Here is a 24,662-nt window from a genome sequence, read left to right as displayed (position 1 = left end):
CACAAGTACTAAATTCTGGCACAATGAAGCCATCCACAAACTCTGAGGCTCCTAAATGTTACAATTTTTTCCCAGACTCACCCCTTCTAGTAGGACTACCCAAGGGGACTTTTGAAAACATAAAATTTTCAAAAGCTCAAGCAACTGCAAATAAAGGTTTGAATGCAAGTGTCAAGTGTTGATCTTTAGTGATAGTTCTGACTTTTGATAAAGGATGATGAATGTTACACTACCCTTTTGTATTAACAAGAGATCTCAAATGTTATTCAGCATTTTAAGTTCAAATATCTATATAAATAGAAATCACATGCTAATAGGACATAATGTTTCACTGTCTCACATAAAACATCATTCTGAATGGTTTATGCTCCAAAGTATGAGTTGATACCACTATTGGTATTAGCTTAGCTATGTCCAGGATTTCGGTGGTTTATACCAGCTATTTTAGCCAGCCCTCAGCCATAGAAGGTTTTCGCCTTAATTTTAGTTTCATTTTTCCACTGGAAAATGCGAGTTTGTTGGACCACGTTGGTTTTGCAGAAAAGCCAGTTTCAGTGAAGGCTCGTGGCTTCTCAGGGCTGTGATAGACCTGCTGGAGGGGAAGGCAGGCAGTGAAGGTACCTGCCTGGGAGCTCAGGGAGCAGACAGACTGATGTGCCTGTGCTTGACCATCTTTCTGCAAGAGATTTGGGAAATGAGTTCTCAGCTGATTCAGCTGTTGCAGACAGAGCTAAGAGGAGAGAACAGAGGAAAGGAGCATGCAGTGGTGGTGGTATTATAATTTTTTAGCAGGGAGAGATGGAAAGATTTCTACTTCCAATGGAAAAACAAAAAGCAGTAGCCAAAATTCCTCAGAAATGCAGTCCTTCCTCCTGGTTGGATTTAGCCACAGTTTGTCTTAGTGCATTCAAGGAGTCAACAAACAAAGATTCATTTACTGTCTCTCAACCTAATAAAAGCAAAGCACTTGCCTGACCTTTCTTGCTGACAGCTCCTAGTTTTAGGCAGCCACATTCAGCTGTTCTCCATCATTATGCTAAACCAAACAACACCCAAGTTTCCATTTTCCAGTGTCTAAATCTTTCAGCACAGTATCATCATCTTTCCCTGCCTTTGTGTGGCCTTTTCCACCTTCCTTATGCTCCTATAGAGGTAGTAGGGTCTCATGGATTCATGCTGGCCCCTAGGATCAGTTCACAGCTAATGTGGATGCCTTGTCCGTTGTATGCTGGCTCTCAGCACATTTAGCTTCTCAGCCATACTGCTTTAATTATGTTGTTTGTTTTGCATTTATTGGACTGTGTGTTGTGCTTTCATTGCTTAGATAAAACTAGCTAGCAATCTCCAGTCCTCCTGAAGGAACACTACTGCAGGAAATTAATGAACGTACTACTTTCCCCAGCACAGAGCAAATATGCCGCTAATGGTGACAAACTCTCAACCTTTCCTTGGCTGCAGCATTAGTGAAAAATCCTGCCTAGTCCATATGTGTGAAGAGATATGGCCATTGAAACTGCTGGCGAATAGCTCCACCTGAAGAACCAAATGGCAGGATACTAAAGCACATGTGGATCTCACCTGATGTTTAGTTTTTACTGTCATTGTCATCAGGCAAATCCCTTGACCCAAACTTGAGAAATCAATAGTGTTATTTTCCACTGGTCAAACTTTAATTGTCTCAGAGGCTTCCAAGTTCAATGATAGACACTTCATTTAAAGCAAAAAATAGTAGCGCTCTATCCCTTTCTTTGATATTGAAGACTAGGATTCTTCAGAACTGAAATGTCTGCTCTGGCTTGACAAATACCCAGTACTGGTAGATGTTTAGAGCAGGCAGATTAGAAACACAAGCAAGAGGGTGAATTATTTTCATGCTGTGGAGTACAGACTGCAATAGGCATTGCTACTGCCAGTAGACAGAAATATAAGCAAACGTTTCCTTGCAATCATTGATGAGACTTCCAGGGAGAATCCTTTTCTGTCACGTTACATTATCTGCCATGCTGGGCAACTCAATAGTTACTCTGCAGGCACTTATGAAGACATACTTGTTGAAACAAATGATGGAGCATGAGGTGATCGTTAGTTAGGCACAGGCTGGAAAACAGCAAGCCCTTCTCATGAAGAAAACAAACCAAAACACTGTCACTTCTCTGGTAAAGACTGAGCAATTTTTCAGGTGGAAAGGAAATGGCTCTCCTGGAAAGCAATTTGCTTCTGCAGAACAGAGATAATTTTTCTGCTCCTGGAAGGATATTACCTGGTTTGCTTTTCCAGATGATCAGCTTGGGAACTAATAGATCAGCTTTTCCAATGGGAAATCCAAGTGTTTGAGATAGCAAGGGCGTTTTCCTCTCAGAAGTCATGTCCACAGAAAATCCCTAGCTGGACATTGTATAACCTGACATGGAACCTGACCATTGTCAACTGAAACTTAAAATATTTTGTAGACTCCTCACTCAGCAAAGTATCTCACAAGACAACCACCACTAACACAGAGGCATATCAAGGTGGAGAACACACTACCCTGTTTAACCACCTCCCACTACCCTGGAGAATATCTTGCCCACGTTTGGGTTTTGGTGAAATTTCCTTGCTGATGTGGGGTGATGGCTACTCCATGGATGCAAAACTCCAAATTAGCAGGAGACGTTTTAACATTACCTCATGAGACAGGTAAAAGGCAGCAATTCCCAATGGCCAGAAGCAGCAGAGCATGGAGAACACAGTGAGGCCAAGATGATCTCTTGGTGGCATCATCAGGAAATTGTCTTCACTTTCGGTATCACTTGAGTAATCGCTCTGGAATAGCAAGGGAGAGAGAAATGTAGGGGTGCTAGTTAATGATATCATTATTTCTCCTCTGCCATAGGCCAAGGTTGTGATCATCTGCCCATAAAACTCTTTCCAGTCACACCAGGGCAATTCCTCAAAATCAAGATAGGCCTCCAGCACTCATGGTAGAAGGTTTCTGGTGACCCACTCTGGGGTCTCTAATACACAGGGGTCTCTAGACAGGGCCAGCTCTGAGTCACTTATGCCCTATTCATCAGGGCCTGTGCACTTGTTCTGCTCTGCTGTGGACCTACAGTGACAGGACCACAGGTGTTAGCCTGCCCTGCTGCAGTGTCCACACCAGCCGGTGGCATCCTTCAGAAGGACTTAAGGATTGGGACTGTGGCTGTTGCACATCTCCCTCCCCGCCCTGCTGAAAGGCTCACCAGAGCACTAACCACCTGTTTTAGCAGCACTTCGAGGGGAGGCTGAGAACCAAACCCTGATGCCTGCACCAAAATCAAACAGGAGAGAACTGGGAGCACATCTCAGGGGCAGGGCTACCTCTGCAAGATGCAGGCTAGGACGGCAGCTGCCCTGTTAGCACCAATGCTTGGTGAAGCCGCTCCAGCCAGTATCACAAAGTCAGCATTCTTCTTCTCTCCTGCTGGATGCACAGCACTGGCTAGCAGGTGTCCTTATGAACACCAGAAGAATCTCCATTCACCGACTGTGTCACAGCCCCCATCACTATTGCATGAATGTGAAAGCGAGAAATGACAAGAGACTTTGGAAATCACTGCAGGGAGCTGAAAAGGGCCCATTTTACATGTTCATCTTTCACAAATGAAAGAAAGTGACTTTCTAGCCCGATGAACCAGGGTGAACCTGGGTGGGTTGGCACTACAGCAACATAATGTCACATATCTAACGCAGAAGGAGCTGTAAGCATTGGGCACTCTGCATTTCTCAACTCAAATGCCAGTCTTCTGGAAGGTCCCTGCTCAAGTGGCCAGAAGAATGTCAGACAGACATTACTCATTGGGGACAAGGTGATAAATGTCGTGCAGACCTAAGCATAAGGAATGAAGGCAGCAAAAGCTGAAAGAGAAAAAAAGCATGAATTGCTCCAGCAGCAATGGAATGCTACCAGATTTACAGTGTGTAGGCAGAAGCACCTGCCCAGGCGTGTTTCTTAGATGCCCCATGGTCAAGCTGCAGCAACCTTGACCTAGTAAAAGTTTTTTTCACAGTGATTACTAGGATTGGTCCACAGGGGACCTGACCGCCCCACTGCCAAGCAAGTACAATTCTCCAGCAGAGCAGGAGTAGAAGAGAGCCTGCTCTCTGGTGGCTTTCTCTTTGCCTGCAGGGAGTCCTTATGCAACAGCGACCACCACAGCTGCGGTTATTCCAGGCTTTGGAGTTCCTTTGGTGCAAGAAGGGTCATCGTAGGAGCGCCTCCAGCCTCAGATGAGGTGGCCAAAAGTCTGCTCAAAAAACTCTTTTGTAGTTCCATGTTCTTCACTGATTGTAGGGAAAATGCTGTGAAAAACCTCACTGAAAGGAAGACATCTATGTCACGTTTAGGAACTTACCCTTTCAGGCATGGGTTTTCTGTCCCTCTTAGAAACTTAGCAGCCTGTTGAGGAGCTTTTGGCCTTTGGGCCAAAACAATGGCTAAAGTGACATCGCTTTACCAGAGAGCTTTAAGTGAGAAACTCCTGAACAGGCTGCTAAGTGTGAAAGACAGGAAAATGAACCTATGCACAAGAAGGTAAGTTTCTAAACATGCCACAAGTGAGCCACAACCAAGAAGGACCTAGGAAAAGCTGGCAGCCTCATGATATTTGAAAGACTTGTCACTAGGTAACAGGATTGCCACCCAAGCTGACCCATTTGGGGAACCCACCAGATGACATAACCCATTGCTTGCTAACATAAGAGAGTCTGCTTTGAAAGACATTGCTGCCAAGCAGCTGCCACAGACCAGAGGGGCCTGGCAGGGACAGGTAGGGGTGCTGAGATTGTGTGGTGCACGTGAACAACAGCACATAGAGCCCCCCAGCCTGTGTCAGAGTCTTGATGCCTGAGCAGAAGTGACAAAGCTCCATTTGGCACAAACTCAACAAAATCCCATTTCTGAAGGGACACCTGCTGATGCTGGTGTACAGTGAGCTTGGTGACATCCCCTTCTGCTTTAATTTTCGGAACAGGCCATGTAAGTAATTTTTAATATCAATAATCTTTCCTTTCAAGACTAAGAGAAAAGAGCAGGAGGGAGGAAATCCACAACATTGTCTCTTGAAACAGTGCCCTTCCTTGAACTTCACGACAGGTAAGATACAAAAACAAAACTGCTTTTGATTTCCCAGTTCTTGGCTGAGTAGTGTGCTGGCATCGTATTTGTGAAGACTACCTATCTGATATTTCAAATTGCCGTTTGTTGCAGACGAACATTAAATGGGGCAAAGATTCTCTAGATAACCTTGATCAAGTGCTGAACCAGGAAATTATCAGTTATGCTGCTTTCCAAAGGGACAAACCATTCTCAGGGTGTCATGACGTCTCAGAGAGCTTCCATGCCTGAGAGGTGGCTGTTAGATTGCAAGCACGTATCTTCGGAAGTTTTCTTAGTTGTGCTAACATGAAAGGGTAGTCAAGCATTGGAACAGGCTGCCCAGGAAGTGGTTGAGTCACCATTCCTGGAGGAATTTAAAAGGCGTGGTGTGGATTTCCTCCCTCCTCCTCTCTTCTTTGAGTCTTGTAAGGAAAGATTATTGATATTAAAAATTATTTACATGGCCTGTTCCAAAAATTAAAGCAGAAAGGGAAGTCACCAAGCTCACTGTACACCAGTACTTAAAAGATGTGGCATTTAGGGACATGATTTAGTGGTAGACTTGGCAGTGCTAGGTCAATGTTGGAATCAATGATCTTAAAGATCTTTTCCAACCCTAACAATTCTATGATTCTATAAAAACCCTTACTGAGGAAGATTAAGTCACTACAGGCCTATACTAATGGAATAGTAGAGTTACACTGTGAATGCAATTTGATGGGTGAAGTCCTCGCAGTACACACTGGATCAGATGACCTAACTGTTAATCACCAAGAATGACAGAATAATTCTGATGAGAAAGCTGCGACTATTAGTCCAGATAAGAATCAGAAGGGTGAAAAAAAAATTGAGTCATAAATCACAGAATAAATCCAACAGCAAAAGGTACCCTTCCAGCTAAGCACTCATTTCTCCAAGCAAACCTTCCTTTCTAATGTTCTCTCTCTTACAATGTGATACCTAATTCTTAGCTTATCGAGAGATCCTCCCTATCCAGAAACCTTTCGAGCATTGGGAAGATTTGACAATTTGGCTACCTAGATGGTCTTCTTCACTCATTCCTGGTTCTGCAAGAGCTGCACCCTGACACTGGAGAAGCTGGACATTAGGAGTGCTGAGAAGTCAGAATTACTTTCACAAGTTTCAGTTGCTTTGGGTTAACAGACTAATCTTGCATAATCACTAATATTCTTGTCCACAGCACTGTGCTAGATGAGTTTAAGCAACCTGAAATATCAAACTATCAGGCTTTTCTTTCTACAGGTGTATCACCAATGCATCCTCCAACCAAACAATAAGCAATCAAAAGAACATGGGCAGCCATTAAAAAAAATACCTGGCAAAGCACATTCCTTTCTTGATTGAGACATTCTGTTCATCACTAGAGCAAAGATCCCTTACAGTTACTCTCCTAACAAATCCCAGTTACTCCAGGCTTTTTACTGAGCTAGTAAAAACACAATCGAGTTATCCTCTTTGAACAGAGCTCTTCTATCCCGTCAGTCAGACGATATCATTATCTTCATGATGCTACAAAAATCTTAGGAAGAAACAAGGCAAAATACATCCTGATGCAGCTGCAATCACGTAAGTGGCAAGAGACGAGGATGATGATGTGTCAAGGAACAGCAGCAGCAGCAGCTGGCAGTCTCTTTGGGATGTGGAGGGATTCACCCCTTTTCAGACTTGACATCTGGCTCCAGTAGTTTCCACTGCAATTGCACAACCACTTCCAACCACAACACACAGACAATATTTACGGAAGGCGGAGGCTTTCCACTGCAAGTTGGCTCTGACTTGGAAATACATATTTGTGCTCTCAGCACATTAATCTCAGCAAGGTCCACAGTCCTTTCCCTTGCCAAGTAAGCTGCGCTTTCTGCAGCCATGCGAGGTGCTGCTGTGAGAACCGATACCCATGCAAATGGTCCTGTAGCAGAAATGACACATCTCTGAAATCATTGAGCCCACAGTGGGGGGGCTTCCAATGGATCCTTTGTAGCAAAAGCAGTTATGACAACAACCCTCCTCATCTTCGCTGATTACTGCTGTGTGTCCCTCACTACCACTCTTGGAGTTCAGCTGAGAAGACAGCACAGGATAAAGCAACCTCAGTGTCAGTTTATCCACAAGACTTTCTGTGGCTGTCTTGAGGAAGAGGTGACCTCAGGAGTGCAAGCAAGACTGGAGTTACCAGGAGATGAGGCCCCAGAGGACATCTCCCCAGAGCATGAATTCCTGCAGAAAGCACAGTGTCCTTCCCTTCCCTTCCCTTCCCTTCCCTTCCCTTCCCTTCCCTTCCCTTCCCTTCCCTTCCCTTCCCTTCCCTTCCCTTCCCTTCCCTTCCCTTCCCTTCCCTTCCCTTCCCTTCCCTTCCCTTCCCTTCCCTTCCCTTCCCTTCCCTTCCCTTCCCTTCCCTTCCCTTCCCTTCCCTTCCCTTCCCTTCCCTTCCCTTCCCTTCCCTTCCCTTCCCTTCCCTTCCCTTCCCTTCCCTTCCCTTCCCTTCCCTTCCCTTCCCTTCCCTTCCCTTCCCTTCCCTTCCCTTCCCTTCCCTTCCCTTCCCTTCCCTTCCCTTCCCTTCCCTTCCCTTCCCTTCCCTTCCCTTCCCTTCCCTTCCCTTCCCTTCCCTTCCCTTCCCTTCCCTTCCCTTCCCTTCCCTTCCCTTCCCTTCCCTTCCCTTCCCTTCCCTTCCCTTCCCTTCCCTTCCCTTCCCTTCCCTTCCCTTCCCTTCCCTTCCCTTCCCTTCCCTTCCCTTCCCTTCCCTTCCCTTCCCTTCCCTGTCAGGTCCTGTCCCATCCAGTCCCTCCTATTTTCACCAGTAATGTGGGAAAAGGACCTGAAGACAATGGCCTGTTTCCCCAGAGGACTAGGTGACACCATCAGAAGGAAGGCTTTCACTGGGTGAACCAGCTCAGACGGCCCCACACAAGCTCTTTAACTCTGTCTTATTTACCCATGTTTTTCAAAGGTGCACATCTGTGCAGCCTAAAATGCATTAGGCACAGTCGATGTGGCAGGACATAAACTGGATTTCTGCAGAAACTGTGGATGTGACAAAGGATGAAGAGGAGAAATGAACTTTGTTAGGATTTCGCAGAAGCTGGAATTTGGGTGCTAGACAATTCAACAGGAAACCTTGACCTCTCTATTCAAGGAGGCTGCTTCTGACATTTTGCAAATGACCTGCACAAGAAATCAGCCTTGAACATAACCACAAACGTAGACACCCTGGAGACTGGCAGAATGAAGCTGAAACTTCGATGAATTTTAGTCCATGAAATTCAACTAGCTGCTTCAGTTGACAGTAATGCTTCCTCAGCAAATCAGTGCAGAAGGGAGGGGAGAGTGAAGAGGATATTGAAGACGTGATACTGAATCACGTAGACACCCCACTCCCGAAAGGACCATGGCAGGAATCATCTGGCACAGAGCAAGGCTGGCTGTACACAGAGCTGAATGTGGGGTGTGCACTTTGGACTGTGTTTCACAAGGCACCAACCCCAGGAAGGACCACTAGACTAGAGTGTTCAGCCAAGAGCAAGCTGAAAATAAACCTCCTCTGTAATGCACCGCAGGAGGAATGAACGTGATTCACAGAGAGGGAAGGAAAGGTACAGTACTACAGACACATACATAATGGGTCCAGTTCTGGTACCACCATTTCCCAATTATGTAGGAGAAATCAGGAATCAGAAGGCAGGTACATGCTTCATACTGCAGAAAATCATCTACACAGGCAGAAAGTAAAGAAGCCAACTTCACTTGTAAGATAAATTTAAGATGCAATTTCATCACAGTCTGTAAGTGCCTGCATGAGTAGATAATTTCTGATCAGAGACAGTTCTTTCATTTGGCAGAAAAGCAGAAGAAACCCCAGCGACTGAAAGCAGAACAGATGAAGAGCAGACACAAGGTGCAGATTTTTAACAGCGATGGTGATGAACACTTTACTGCAGTTGTAATGGATTTTCTATTACACAAAGCCCTTTCTTAAATTGAGGCTAGCCATCCCTAAAAGCTATGTGCTTTACCTCAACTGAGACATTATGAGTGAACAGAGGCTTTGCAGACAGCCTGCCATGGGCTGCCTGCGACATAGCGGAGGCTGGACTTGATGGTCACATAGTCCCTTCCAGCATTAAAACACTAGGCACACTGGAGAAGTCAGACAACAAGGTCTGCTGTGAACCACATCTGCCAGCAACCTTTGATGGATATTCAAGAAACAGCCCTTTCGATATTACTTTTTTTTTCCTTCAAAGCAAAGAATTCAGCAACACATACACACCACATACAAAACTAATTTCTGGTATGGCCCTGTGGGATCTGCTTCAAATCCAGATGGTCCAGTGGTCTGTTTTTGACAAAAAACAACATGATGCAACTATAAGATAAGATGTGCTCTGTTTCCCTCCACACAATTCCTGTTTCGGTAATGCAGTTAAACATGACGCCCTATTCTGACCAGCACGCTGCATCCCTTTGCTCTTCTGCAAGCAAGAGTTCACCTAAAGGCAGTATGCTGGATGGATAAACTACAAGGGCTGTAGTTTATCACTGCTCTGTGTGTGCAGCATCTGGCTTATGCTTACTTAAGAAGTGATGTCTCTAAAACCTGTTGCCATCATGGATTCTTTGTCCTGGTGATGTATTTTATTTTCCCTGTTTATTTATGTCTTTTTACCATTTTGAGTTTTGTGGTTGCTTCCCTTCAATTATAAAGGTATTTAAATGATCCATAATCCACTAACCCTGACCTGGCCCAGCTCCTCTTGTTTCCCCAACTCCCAGTCTAAATTGCCTTGTCAGTTGAGCAGCCAGCTTTGCAGAATGGGCTCACAGAGGTCTCCCCTTGCTTGGAAAGCTTTTCATATATACCTTGCAAGACTGAAATGTATCAGTGGCAAAAAACCCTGGATGCAGCTGTCCAAGCCCATTCTTCCTCCTGTCCCCCTGGATTTTGATCATCTCCCTTGTGATGTTTTCTAGACACCCACAGACAGCTCATCAGTAACTTGCATTCAACACATTGCCACTGGAAGGGGATTACTGCAGAGAGGAATAAACAGATCCATACTAAAACAGGCCAGCTGCCACAGTCTCCTAAATCACACTCATTCTCTGGCAAAGCAGTAATCACAGCCATAAAGTAAATATGCCAAATCTTTGTGTGAGTGACAAGGGCTCCCAACAACCCTTTGAATTCATGGGGAAGGCACATGTGTATTATGGCACATTCACGCCTTTGCAGGTGGGCCAGCAGATACCACAGAGAAGTGGTGGTATCTTATGCTGTCAGCTGTTGAGAAGGCTGAAGCTGCAGTGAATGCAATGCACTTCATCAATGTTATTCATCATGGCATGAGGCATCACTTTAGGGCTCCCACTCAGGGAGAGGAAGATCTCCACAGTCCACAAACAGAGGTTCCTGCCAGGAGGAGCAGAGCAGGTGGTCCCTGTAGAGCAGATGGTCTCAACACTGGCTGTTGGGAAAGATTAGGAAGGTACCCCTCTTCACCAAGCCACTTCAGCAGGAAGAGTAGCAGTATACCACTCAAGCTGTGGCAGGTGGGTGGCCTTTCCTGATTGTCCTCTTTTTGCTTCAGAGCTGACACAGCTTCCTTCGTGGTCCAGTCCTCAAAGAAGTGTGCCCCATCCCCACCTTCTGCAAATGACAGTGTGCAGCTCCTCCAGAGCTCCTACCACTTACCAGCTGAAGCCCAGGGACCTCACTGCATAGCGTCAGTCTGAAAACTCAGGGAAGTGATGATGAGAAAGGGAATTGCTCTGAGCCCTGGCTGCTATTAACAAGATTCATAGGAGGGCACTTGGAGACTGCTGAAGGTGACTTCTCAGCCATGCTCCCTTCACCTAGGGCTGCCTAATAAAGGTTAATATCCCTTGGCAGGTCTCAGTATCTTCAGACTCCAGTGGCTTCTCCTTTAAGGGGAAAAAATAAATCAAATGCAAATGAAGCATAATAGCTCTTGTAAGCTGTTAATAATGTGCCTGTGAAGGAATCCAGGGACATAAAGTGTGTCCTATGGGGCCCATTGAGCCCCATGCTCTGCCTCTGAAAGCAGCAGCAGGACATGACATAAACCTGGACACTTTGCAGTCCATCCCTTGTGCTCCCTCAGCACCTACAACTGTTGTGTAAGAGGTATTAGAAAGAAAAGCTTTGCCAATTCCTTTTAATATCTGTTTACAGATTCATCATGCATGAACCTGTCTAATGCCTTTTGAATTTGCTCATCTGCCATAACTTCTTGTGGCAGCAAGTCACCATGTATTCACTACCCCATGTGTGAACAATGATTTTCTGTTTTCTGTGTTAAGCCAGTCTCTTACTAACTCCCTCAAGTGTCCCCTGCTTCTAATATTGCAGGTTTGGTGAACAGTGGGTCTGCACTCACCTCATCCTTCACCTTCATGATCTTGTGCAATCAGATCATAAATTACTTGGCCTTGTTCTCTACAAAATGGAGAGTCCCAACCTTTTTCACTTCTTCTTGTAAGGAGGCTGCTACTTCCACTTGATCATTTTCTCTGCCCTTTTCTATCTCTACAATGTCCTCAAGAAGTGGGCACCACAATCACCCACCCCACTTAAGAAAGTAGATTGCACGGAGATTTAATACAGTGGCAAATGCTGCAGGCATTCCGTCTTGTTCTCAACATCGCTCTGTAAGATACCAAACATTTTGTTGACTTGTTGGCTTGCCCCACATGCTGTTCTGTGGGACTTCACAGCACTGACAATGATTTCTCCATGGTCTCTTTCCTGAGTTGTAGCTCACAGTTAGAAGCTCAGCCTCGAGTTCACATGGATTAGATTATTTTTCCACAAATGTACTAGTTGCCTTTTATTTACATTAAAACACGTCTACCACCACTTTGCCAGTCAATTTTGTGCAGTCATTCCAGAGTTGTTCTCCACTGACAGGCCACCTGAGAACCCAAAAGAAATTAACATGATCCACAAGCATGGATGGATCTAAGAGCCCAAATGCCTCCATATTGCCCTGTGACCTTATCACATGTCCCTGTGCTCTTCTGAGCATGTGCCATGGGACAAAAAAAACCCAAAACAACATTCCCAGAGCCAAAACATATCCCTAGGTGAGCTTGTGCAAGACATTATTGAACTATTTTCTTCAGTTCCCCAGGTGCAGAATGCAGAAAATACTGTTTTGTCACCTCACAAGAGCGCCATGGTGAGCAGTCAATTCATTAGTGAAAACACGGTGCAAAACTCTGAAGGGAAATGGCCATACAAGCAAGTACCTAAAGCACACAAGACTTGCCTCGGATGCCGTCTGTGCTACAGCCTCCCATGTCTGCACTACACTGCCTCTGCCCATGCTGCAGAGCTCTCTGGAAGGGGAACCTCGCCATGCTCACCTCCCCAAGGGGCTATCCAAACATGCTTGGTGGATATCTACTCCCAGGAAAGGCTGAGGACACAGCAGCTCAGGTCTTATCAGCGCAACAGAGGACCATCCAAGCCTGTGCAAGCTGGAAGCATTGAGAGAAAGCATACATGTCATGGGGCTTGATGTGCATAAACTGATCCAGTGCCTTCTCTTCACGTTGCAGAAGAGACACAGCCAGGAGGTGCTTGGGAATGTTGAGAAGAGGGGTTAGATGGAACAGGAGATGGCTTAGGGTCCACCTTCTGTCTCTACACTTTCATGCTCACGTCCAGAGTATGAATTTCACAGTAGCATCCAGCAATTTGTAGAGGATAAAAAGAAGGAAGGTTTAGCTTGAAAGCACTACATTTTCTTTATTCTTTCACTCCCCAGAACATTCTATTTATTTCATTTTCAGAGAATGTTTCAGACATTGCTGGGAAAAAGAAAATGGGTTTTAAGAGAGAGCTCAGATGTATTCTTTTATGCGACACGTATGAATAATTCAATTTGCTGCCATCAATAGCTTGGCTTTCTCTAAATAAGCCATCTATCTAGGGGTTAGGAGGAAAACTAGCAGAAGTGTAGTATGACAAATGATGTTTCTGGATAAAAGATGGCACTGCATTTACACATGAACTCTAACAGAAGGGTATTTCAGCTAGCAACTCATGTAACATTTCAATGCCGCCACATTTGACAAGTTGTCTGTCCATTAGTTGTGGCATAAAGAATTCATAAGATATTTATAAGTGTTCCAGAGATACCTAAACAGGGAATAATTTGATTTCAGGGATAGGCACTGAAGAGAGAAGTTTAAAGCTCTGACAGAATGTGCAAGCCTTCTGCTTTCATGCCTGGTAATTGCTGGAGCAAAGTGGGGCTGTATATGCAAATGAGAGCTGTTTCAGAAATGTTTTTCCCTCCAGACAATTATGATTTTCGTTGCCAGTCTGAATAACATTGCATCAGGACCTGGGAAACACTGCTAGTAAGAAAAAAACCCAAAAGCTAAACATGGCCACATTTCAGTGATGTGCAGGGCCCCTGCTTAGGATGTCTCCTGCTCCTCTGCTACATCTCCCAGGTTCTTCAGAGTCCCCGGGCTTGGGAAGGGAAGAAGGTGCATCCTTCTAGGTAACTTGTCAGAGATGTTGCTGAGCAGGATAGACCCATCCTGAAGGGGATGACAGGTGACAGAGCATCAAACCCTGCAGCCTAAGTGGGTCAGCTCTTCAAACCAAAATGAAATTGCTGTCAGTCAAAATAGCCGGTTTTTTTCAGAACCTTTTGCTGCAGTTAAGTTTACTCCAAGAGAACAACAACATTTATGGTTATTAGGAGCCAAACTATCTTCAAAAACCAAAACCACAGCAGAAACACACTGACCAGCAGTAAAGCTATTTTCTGCATGTGTCCATGGACTCCCACAAATATTGCATGGAGAGGGTCACTACAAAGGGATGAGTTAGATTTTTCAGCATTTCTAAGAAACTGAATACCTAGTCCTGAAAACCCCTAGGAAGACACTCTATAATAAGACAGGCAGTGACAGAAAGAAGTGGGGGAAGAGAAACAACTCACAACCCCAGGGTTGTTCTGTCTCCCAGAAGGCATTTTACTGAAATGCCTGAGTTGGAAATCCACTTGCCTTGTCCTGACACATGAAGAACAGGCAGTAGCCCTCAGTTTTCAAGAGACAACAGCTCTTCTGCACAAAGCTCCCCTCTGCTAAAGTTTGCAAAAAGGGACTATTTTTAGAGTTTTCTCCCAGAAAGAAGTGCCAAAGCAGATATGTTACAACAAAAAACCTTCACAAGAACTGAGCCCTGATCTGCTCTTATACTACGCAGCTCCTATCCCTTGATAAGCTGTGGCATGACAGTCAGTGTGGCAAGATACTCAGCAACATGCTCTGCATCCTTGATGGCAGAATCAAATCCTTGAAGGCTCTCACAGTGGGGAAGCAAAACCTTGCACCTCTGCTGTATCACCCTCACTCACTGTACTCTGTTTAACTTCTGCTCCAAGTCCTGGTACTAACCCTTTCAACCTCACTTCATGTCTATTAGTAATTTTGAAAAGCATTTGCTTCTTGTCAGTAACTGGTGGGGAAAAAAAGCTTTCTAGTGGGCCAGACTCATGCTGTGTGATTCAGGCGGTTTTCTTATTTGGACAGATAGGCAAATTTTTATGTAGTTAACAATCCGGCATGGCTCATTCCCCTACTCAGTGACTACTGTCCTCAAATACTTTTCTTCCATTCCTGGAGACTCAAGAGGTGAAGCTACATGTCTAATGAACCTCTGTACTAGCCAGGCCCAGGAGACTCTCATGCATCTGTCCACATATACAGCATTTGTCCACATGGGAACCAGAAAAGCACAATACACCAGTCACATTTTTTGCTGGTCTTGTGCTGTCAAATGCATCTCTCCTCCCCATCTTTCTGCATGACCGGCTGCATCCACAGAATTTGAACCTTCCTGGGTAGAAATTACTCCCCATGCTGAGACCCCTTGTGCTGAGTGCAGCTGCTCAGCAGGTTGGTCATTTGGGTCTGGTTCACGAAGAAGTGTGAAAATTGCAGCGCTGCGCTGGGTTGGCCAAGTAGCACAGTGATGGAGACTGATACTGGGCTAGAAGACGAGGTTTCTAGCAATTCTAGCAGTGCACATATTTCCAGTTGGGCAGGTCCTTGCCTCACTTTCTCTTCTTTCTCTTCCCTTGCTCCATTCTCCTGGTGGAGAAGAAACCCTGATACAGAAGAAAGGAAGGTGCATGTGTGTGTACTTCATGAATGTCATCCTCTTCTGAGCACTTTGTATGTGTAGGTCAGGATGGCTGTCCATACACCTATTAGATATAACATCCCACAGGGTTAAGTGAGGCTGAGAATCCGTGGTGCCAGATGCAGTACACTCATTTCAGGAGGAACACATATGACCTCAGGAGGCTACAGTCCAGAGAAATAGGTCAGAAAGAATGAGGAGACAGGGAAAATGATGCACACCCTGTCACAGCATGGTACCAAAATTTGCAAAGACTCTCTACTTTCTCCCCCTGAGATCTGGGGAGGGAAGGATGAAGTCACTGTCTTCGCACTTTGTTTTACAGGCAGTTTTCTATAAACAAATGTTCTCTAGGAAAAGCTGACCAAGCTCCTCCAGCCCCATTGTAAAGAGATACCCAAACCAAGGGCCCTACATTGCACAGGCACCTTAAAAATCCTACCAAGAAAAGGGAAAAGATTTTTAGTATAAAACATTTTTTCCTTGCCCTGCTTATTTTCCCAGCCTTTTTTAGCCTGTTCTCCCACAGTTGGCTAAAGAAGGTCTTGCTGGATTTGGATTGATGAGATGGAGACTTTGCTTTTTCTGCCTAAACGTCAGGCCAGATGTGTCAGTAACACCATTAGGCAATTACATGCCTGCTGCAGTCACTTGCATCACTTCTGCGTGACAGAAACTGGGGCAAAAAGGCAGCAACTAGGGATTTTGTTTTGATTAAGAAAACGAGACTTCCCACAGCCAATTTTGAAATGCTGTAGAAGGGTGTGATTTGAGCTAACACCCTCACATGCCTCAGAGGGAAACTTTTTGTCTCCCTGCAGAGGCACTGAATACTGGATTACTGGCATACATTGGGAAAAACACCTCTCTTCCTACCTTATCAATACAGACAGAAAAGGTAATAAAAGAGAAGTCAGGCTCTTGTTGGGTTGCCCCTGTGCTAATCACAGCATGAGACACTGGTATTACAGCAGGTGAAAATAGAAGTTTTACGACTTGTTAGGTCTCAGTGGAGAAAAGCCCTGCAATAGAGAAACTTGAGCAAATAGTCTCTCCATCTCAACTCGGATGTTTAAGTTGAAGCTATGGCTTTGCTCCAGACAGCTGAACGGTCTTTGCTAGGTTAGGAGTCTGTGACCAATACTGGAGAAAGTTTTGGGACCAGCAGCATTATTCACACTCTTCATTCCCACACACACTAACAAACACAAATCTGTGCCATGCTTGGGCAGCTGGTTTCAGTCAAAACCAAAAATATTTTTTAAAGTAAAAATGCATCATTTAAGAAAGAATGAAGTTGATTTCCATAGTCTGCCCCATTTGGAGGACAAAATTTATCTTACTTTACTGTGAGCAATCAATGAAGCACAGGAACCTGAAAGAAAACATTGCATTTGGGATCTAATGAAGTGTTTCATTCCATCAGAAAAAAATCTTATCTTTCAGAAACATAGGATTCATTGCAGCTTGAAACCCAAAGACTTCTGATTTTGTGTTCATTCAGAGACAGAAATGTTTCGTGTTTCAGCCAGTATGCAAAACAATGTGCTTTATGCCCAGCTCAAGTCAGGACAAAGTAGAGATGATGTTGGCTTGCTGAGTAAGACAAGCTCCATGTACGTGGACGTATGCTCCTGGCCCAAACCTTACACAGCCTTTAAGCACATGGGTCTTCAGTTTCTTACCAGCCCATTCAGAGGCAGGGGGGAAATGCTGATCTCCATTAGAGCCAGTGGGAGTTTTGCCATTAGTACTCACAGAGTTGGGACTTTACCCAACAAAGATAAGCGATCACTCACTGTCCTGGCCAGAGGACAGAGTAATATAGCTGATCCCATGCAGACCAGCTTCCAAAGCAGCTGGTCCCCTGCAGATCAGCTCTTAGAGGCTATACACTTAACCCCAAATATGCCCTCCTCCCCCCCAGCCTTCCCCACATATCCCAAACGACATCTGACCTCCAGCTCCTGGAAATCCTCCTCTTCCTCCACATCATAGGAGAGGGTATGAATCTTGATGTCATCCGCTGAGAGGTCAATGAACTTGCTGTCTGGGTACTCCAGGCTGTCTTTGGTGGGAGAGCGGTCCTCAATGAAGGTAGTTTCACAGCACTCGGAGCCAATGCTCTCGCCCCATGAACGCAGCATGTTCTCTGAGTAGAGGATGATGTTGGGCCGGTAGTGAGATTCCACTGTCTGCTGCAGCATGTTGGGGTCCAGGAGCTGCTGCACAGGGTCATTCCTCCCATTCTCCAGGCAGCTTGGAGAGGAAAGGCTGCCCGCTCGGTGGCTCTGGTACTGGGGGGTTGGGTACACAGAGACAAGACCATCTCGGCTCTCTGCCACTAAGTTCCTTGTATTAATTAAACCATTCCTTTTCCCAGCTTCAGCAATCTTACTGTGCATTAGCACACTGTTCTGCTCAACCAAGCCATCCATACTGGGAGGTGTCTCAGGGAGTGGGACAGGTGGTCTTTATTTTGTTGTACCTTAGAGACAGGTCACACTGGGGCAGTGGCTCCCATCTTCCTGATGAAGAAAGGAAATAGATACCAAGGTGAGGACAAAGGCAAAGAATAACAAACACATCAAGGCAAATCAGCTTGTCTTTGGTACCATGTCATGAGGAAATACAGCCCCACATATGCACATGCCCTGCCCTAGCTCTCCAAAAACATCCCCACTTGGACAGGCAAAAAAATCCATCCCAAATCCACAGGGTGAACAGGAGTGGATGGCAATGTGTGGTGAGAGAGGACTTCCTGAGATGTCTTGTTAATAGTACACCCCATCAGAGAAGGGCTATGATGCCTCCTCCGTCATCCCACAGGTATGCAACCGTCATTCTGGGGACAATGTCACTTTCCTCTAAACATTCTGATAAGAGAGATGGGGAAAAATAAAAAGAGAACCATTTTCAGTTCTCAGAAATCAGCAGTTGCGAAGGGCAGGAAGCTGGTGTGTTCAGCTGTCAGTCTGCAGCCACCCTTCACCCTTGGCAAGTGCTTTACTATCCTTCAAAAACCCAGCTCAAGGAAAAGAAGCAGGCAGTGCTCTTCAAATTGACTACAAAAACACCAGCTGAAGGCGAGATCAGGTCTGACCCAGAGGAACTGAAACTCCACTGGATGGGGCCTCAAATCTCCTGTGTTGCTCTGGGTGCCCTACTTCTTCCAATGTCTTTGAGGCTGCCCCCGGGTGACAGATTAAAGAGCTGTGATGGGGCTTGACAGCGTGACCATACACATCCAGATTCACCTGGAAGACATGGAGGCACAGTTGCTTGAGACCCAGGAGCCAGTTGTCTCCTTTTGCACAGGAACAACAGCCGTCCTCTATCTCACCAGACCACCAGCCTGGCTCTGTTTTGTGTGGGTTGCACTAAGGCATGAGAAATCAAAGGCACAGTTTAGAATGCTAAAAGTACTTTTTTTCCAGCTCAAACACTTTATCACCAGGACACCAGTTTTGCTCAGGTGCAGCCAAAGGAAACTGCTTTTTGAAATACAGATGTATCTGCCGCAGCAACAATGAGCTCAGGCTTTTTTCAGTTTCTGTGCCTGACCATAGAAATCACAGAAATGCTCCTGGCTTCAAAGAGCTTCATATTAGATCCTCTAAGGCCAAATTCTTAAGGTAGGATTACCTGTCCCCAGCGTGCTGCCTGGAGGGAAACAAGAATTACACATACAAACACACATATATATGTATTATTTTTACTTGATGCTAGCAATGGCTAGTAAAAGCCCAATTTTATTTCCTCTAAATAACTCCAGATTTCAAACATCTGCAGTCTCCCTTTTGGCTTGCAAGAGATATATAAACCATTGCTAAGAGCTGGTCTTCTTACACTACAAATGAAGCAAGAAACTTTTTTAACGTACAAGAGAGCTTAACTAAGTGTGCTGCAATGTTTGCATTCACAGCACTTGGTGTCACACATAGAAAACCCATTTTATTGTGCTGTTAAATAGTTCAGTGCTTGTCCTAAGTGAACTGGCAGGAAAGCTACATAAGTGAAAATACACCATGGTGGGATCTTGTGGAATTTGTACTACACAGCTCTCAGCCCCAAACCTGGGGAACCTGTGGGCAAAATCAAACCAATTTGCAGATTAGCTTGGAAGCCTGGACTCAGTTTCACTAACGGATTAGTCCCAAAACCCTCAATCCCTTTGCAGCAGGTAAGACTGAGAGCAGGTGCCCTGCCTTTCCAAGGAAAATTCATTTCCATACGCAACCACACCTGTGCTAAATGAACAGATGACCATGCCCTCTTCCCACTCCTGGTGGGGTAACATCAGCCTGTGTCAGCACAGACATATTGGTGTGAGATGGAGCTGCTTTTGGATGAAGCAAGCGAAGTTCAGGAAGACAGTTCAGTGGGTGGTGTTGACATTTGCCTTAGGACTGGTGTTTGCAGAACAACAATCTTCCATCTGCCGCACCCCACTGAACACTGGCCACCTGCAAGACCTCCTGTGGGCTGCTAAACTGTACCAATTTTGCTGTTTAGGAGGCCTCAGAGGCTGGGTGGGACCCAGTCATAACCTTAGTTGACGAACACTGGCTGCTTTACCCAGGTTGGGTGGGAGCACTTGCTTAGGAAATCATTCTGCTGTGCCTCCAACAGCTTGTCCACAAACCTTCCTCTCCTTCCTCCCACTCCTCCCAAAGAAACTGAAGTACATCACCACAGGCAGAAGCCAAGAAAAACTGAGCAACTGAAGAGTAAGTTGTCAGGAGACTTTGCTCAGTTCCCCCTGAGCTGGCCTGAAAAATGTGCAAGGCTCCCTGACATGTGACACCAACCACCAACCCCACTGAAGCCAAAGAGACTTTACCCAAAACTATAAACCAACCAGAACTTTCTTAGCTCTGCCATTTCACAGAGTCACAGAACATTAGGGGTCCGAAGGGACCTTGAAAGATGATCTAGTCTAATCCTCCTGCCAGAGCAGGATCACATACAGTAGATCACACAAGAACGCGTCCAGGCAGGTTTTGAATGTCTCCAGAGGAGACTCCACAACCTCTCTGGGCAGCCTGTTCCAGCGCTCTGTCACCCTCACAGTGAAAAAGTTTTTCCTTAATGTTAATGTGGAACCTCCTGTGCTCCAGCTTGCACCCATTGCCTCTTGTCCTATCATTGGACATCACCGAGAAGAGCCCAGCTCCATCCTCCTGAAACTCACTCTTTACTTATTTATAAATATCAATGAGGTCACCTCTCAGTCTCCTCTTCTCCAAGCTAAAGAGACCCAGCTCCCTCAGCCTTTCATCATAAGGGAGATGCTCCAGCCCCTTAATCATCTTTGTGGCTCTGCGCTGGACTCTTTCAAGTAGTTCCCTGTTCTTCTTGAACGGAGGGGCCCAGAACTGGACACACTATTCCAGATGGGGTCTCACCAGGGCAGAGTAGAGGGGGAGGAGAATGTCTCTCGAACTACTGACTACACCCCTTCTAATACACCCTAGGATGCCATTGGCCTTCTTGGCCACGAGGGCACGTTGCTGGCTCATGGTCACCCTGCTGGCCACCAGGACCCCCAGGTCCCTTTCCCCTACGCTACTCTCTAACAGCTCAGTCCCCAACCTATACTGATGCACGTAAACTGAGATGATCGTCAGAAGTATGCCACAGACGTCATAGAAATTGGAAGAAGATGCACAAATCAAACAGGTCCCCTCCCAGAAAAAAGGATGAAGTTGGTCACTGCATCAATGAGTGTAGCAAAGCTTGGGTCAGGCCTTGCACTCTATGCAGTCACATCATTCCAACAAATGGGTATTTTCTGGCTTGAGCAGCACTCAGGAAAATGCCATTTTAAGGCAGCTTTATCGCATGCCTTAGAGCTGTGCTGTCAGCTTCCCTTCACATTGCTTTTGCACTCGCCTATCATCCAGATAACACTTGGCTCTGGAAATGCAGGTCTCACTTCAGGCATTCCTCTGACAGCTGTAATGCCTTCACAGAAAATGTTCACTTTGAATGGGTGCAAATGAGGCTCTACAGGCCCAGTGACACCAGAGGTAGCTGGTACGCGGAGCAGTACATGTTCGTCATACAGTTTTAAGTGATCATCTTGAAAGGGATGGATTATGAGGAAGGGTCACGCCCATCTCTTTAAAGCTGACTTGCATGGGGACACTCCAAAATCATGGGAAATCAAAAAACACCCTTCAGTTCTTCTCACACTCCTCAGCAACCAGCAGAGAAAAGTAAGCAGAGGCCACAGGGGAAAATGCTTTAGTGTGCCTAAATGACCTGAGACCCAGGAGCACTTCAGAACGTCACTGGGACGTCGGTGTTGTCAGGAGTCAGGACTGCCTCACACCATCCCTTGCTCCTCAACGCTCATCAGATTATGTGATGCAGGAGCCAAGTCCCTTTGGCTGATTAAAAGGAGGCCCGAGACTCAACTTCATTTCAAAAGGTGATTTGGCTCCAAAGCATTTGGAGTGCTGACAGACAAGATTCTGCAATGCAAAGACCTAAACCAGGACCGCTCATGATGGCTTTGGTACTCTATGGCTGATATCTCTACCATCCCAAGGAAGAGAACAACTACGTTACAGGCTCAAGCATCCTCCCTAATCACTCACACCAGCAAAGTGTTAGCACACCCCATAGCCTGGATTCAGCCTGTGCCCTCTCCCAGACAATACCTATGCTGCAATAAAGAAGTGCCATGCATGCTCCTGAGAAGCCCAAAGGGGAAAACCACCTTGTTCTGGCAGGTAAGAGACTTCAGTAGCATGGACACAGTCAGTGTTGGATCATTCATCCTATGGGTGACAAGATGGATCCTGGCAAGGCTCACTTAGTAGATAGAAGGGAGTCTGTGGGGTTGCTTAGTCCTACCATGGATCTAAGCATCTATCTGGCCAGTGCTTACCTGCCGTGCATTTAAACCAGTCTTCTAAAACAATCTTTCAGATTCTGAGTGACGTTTTCCCCTTGGGATGGGGGCAGGGGAAAGAAAACATCTGAAATGAGGCAAGAACAAGACAGGGAGCATCCCTCCCACACGGAGCTCCTCCAGTAATAGGGCTAACACATTGCTCAAGACATCCTCTCCAGAGTCCCACATAGCAGTGCAGCTTGCATGCCTCAGGGAAGGTCAGCAGAGACAGACACGGATGGCAGCATGCAATCAAGGAAAATTGTTTAACCCTAGAGTCATTTCAATCTGTGGGTGGCTGGCTACCTTACCAGAGCCTGACCCAATCTTCTTGGCCCTGCAGGTGTATTGCTTAATGGCGGGGAGCTGGCGAGACTCTTATGCCTTTTCATTATAATAACTTAACAGAAAAAAAAAAAGTAAAAAATAAAAATAATAAGATGGCATCGATTTTTCTTTTCCGGGTGAAATTCCTGAGTGGTTGGCCATTACGTTTAAATCAATAGCACCTTGATTGCCAGTGCATTTTGATGCATAGCTGAAACAAGGTCAATTGCTGTCTAGGGAAACTGAGAAACAGTTGAGGTACCCAGAGATTCTTCATCAATAAAAAGACAGGATTAAGAGCATTGTCAGCCACAAATGAAATTTCACATCCCCATGGATAAAAAAGAACCTCCCCTGGGCTTTTCTTTTGCCAACCACTGGCTGATGGGAGTTAAATCACATTTCCAAGGCCTTTGTAACCTGCTGCTACCTTGGTGTTGGTGGGAGAATTAGACTCAAAGGATGGACTTAATTTCACCTACTGCATACACTTGAAGATGTTTTTTGGGAGAAATTAATTGCAGTTATGCAAGGTGCACAGGACTGCTTGGCTCAGTCTCTCTTTGGAGTAACAATACTCCTGTAAAATACAGGGGAGACCCTCTCAGCTTAATACTAACTGTCAGATGAGTGAAGCAGGTGAAGTGAGCCACCCCAGGTTCAGATGGAGAGGCAATGGACAGTGGCATGCAGCCATGAGTGATGCTTAGGGGCAAAAGGCAGCAAGTGCTTATGCAATAGCTCAGAGGCTGTATCCTGCCTGCAGGGACTCACTGGAGGTGGATTCAGTCACCACTCTTTCATTAAGGGCTTTCACTGACCTGACCCAGGCGAGGCTCACATGTCTGTGACTCACAGGCAGGTCCTAAAATTAAGATTGCCCCCATTTCCATGTTAAACTGCAGACCAGGGGAACCTGGATGGCAGTGAGACTGAGCAGATAACCTCTGATAGACCACCTGAGGCAACTGGAGGATGCCTTCTCTGCAGGGAGCCAACTCTCAAAGTGAAAAAGAGCCACTCTCATTACCTAGGGCCGCAGTGTGGTTTCAGAACGATGCTGACAGGAAAATTAAACTCATCAGAGCCCTTTAAATAAGAGAGCTGTTCAGTCTGCTCCAAGATGCAGAGTTAATTTAACTGTTTTGATTCAGGTTTCATTTGTCTTTGCACAGTTTGAATTTCTCCCCACAAATCACTCACAGGAACTCAGGCTGACCAGGTATAAATCTGCATTTTCAGACTTGAGGATGGAACCAAAAGGGAAACCCAAGTTCAAGCTATTGAGAAATAGCAGACGAAAATTCAATCTAATTTTTACCTGTAGGATTAGACACTTTTACCCAGGTCTCTGGTATTAAAAGTAAAGCCATTAATTATTATAACCTTCATTCTTTCCAATTTCTTGCATTTCTTTTCTCTCTCTCTTTCTTATTTTAATAAGAAGCTGCAACCAGTGCCAAGATATTTAGTCTGCAATGCTGTGGTTTATTATGCTATCAGTTGTGTTACAGCAGAGCCCAGCTACAGTAGCTGCAATGGGAGCTACGCTCTGCTGGGTGCTCTGCAGACTCCTGCGATGATGACAGTAGCTGACAAACTAATTAAGCAAAGGGTGTGAGACAGAGAAATGCAAGCTGTAGAGAGGGCAAGGAGAGAACAGCTAAATACTGTGCCCTGGGCTCTGGCAGACAAGGAGCAGAAGCCAGCCCTGCTACTGCCCACCATCCCGAAACTCCTTTGCTCTTCAGTTATCAGGCTGTTGTCCTCCTGCCTCCGTGTGGCTCTCCCCTTTGCACAAATCTAGCACAGCTGCAGGGTGTTCCAGCCTACTGGAGACCTCTACCAGGTACCAAAAGTCCTGTGTGAACAAGCAATTCAGTTACCTCTGAAATAGCAGGCTGCAGTTGAAAAGCCCCAGCCCTTTCCTTACAACAGATCAGAAAGACATTCATCCAGGCAGACTAGACATCACCAGCCCAAAGGCCTGGTTTATTGTCAGGAAAACTTGGAGATTAAGATAAGCCGTGTTGAGGCTGAAGGCAGAGTCCCCATCCGCTATCAAGGCTTATGGCCATACCTACTGCCATTCCCTGCAGATCTTGCAG

General features: G+C 45.7%; 1 protein-coding gene across 2 annotated transcripts in view; it reads right to left on the bottom strand.

Annotated features, from left to right (window-relative positions):
• SYNDIG1 (synapse differentiation inducing 1) overlaps window positions 1-17,761 on the bottom strand; it is a 67,981-nt gene extending 50,220 nt beyond the window's left edge. For both annotated transcript variants that reach the window (XM_086460845.1, XM_086460846.1), the window contains exons 1-2: window positions 17,282-17,761; window positions 2,665-2,802 (exon numbers count right to left, since the gene is read on the bottom strand). In XM_086460845.1, coding sequence (XP_086316971.1) covers window positions 2,665-2,802; window positions 17,282-17,761 — 618 coding nt within the window. The remainder of the gene's footprint in view (window positions 1-2,664; window positions 2,803-17,281) is intronic.
• Between the last annotated feature and the right edge of the window lie 6,901 nt (window positions 17,762-24,662).

The sequence above is a fragment of the Leptosomus discolor genome, chromosome 2 (assembly GCF_034619465.1).
Source record: "Leptosomus discolor isolate bLepDis1 chromosome 2, bLepDis1.hap2, whole genome shotgun sequence".
Lineage (NCBI taxonomy): Eukaryota > Metazoa > Chordata > Aves > Leptosomiformes > Leptosomidae > Leptosomus > Leptosomus discolor.
The sequence above is the reverse complement of the archived record's forward strand: the minus strand, read 5'-3'. Positions and strand labels throughout refer to the sequence as shown.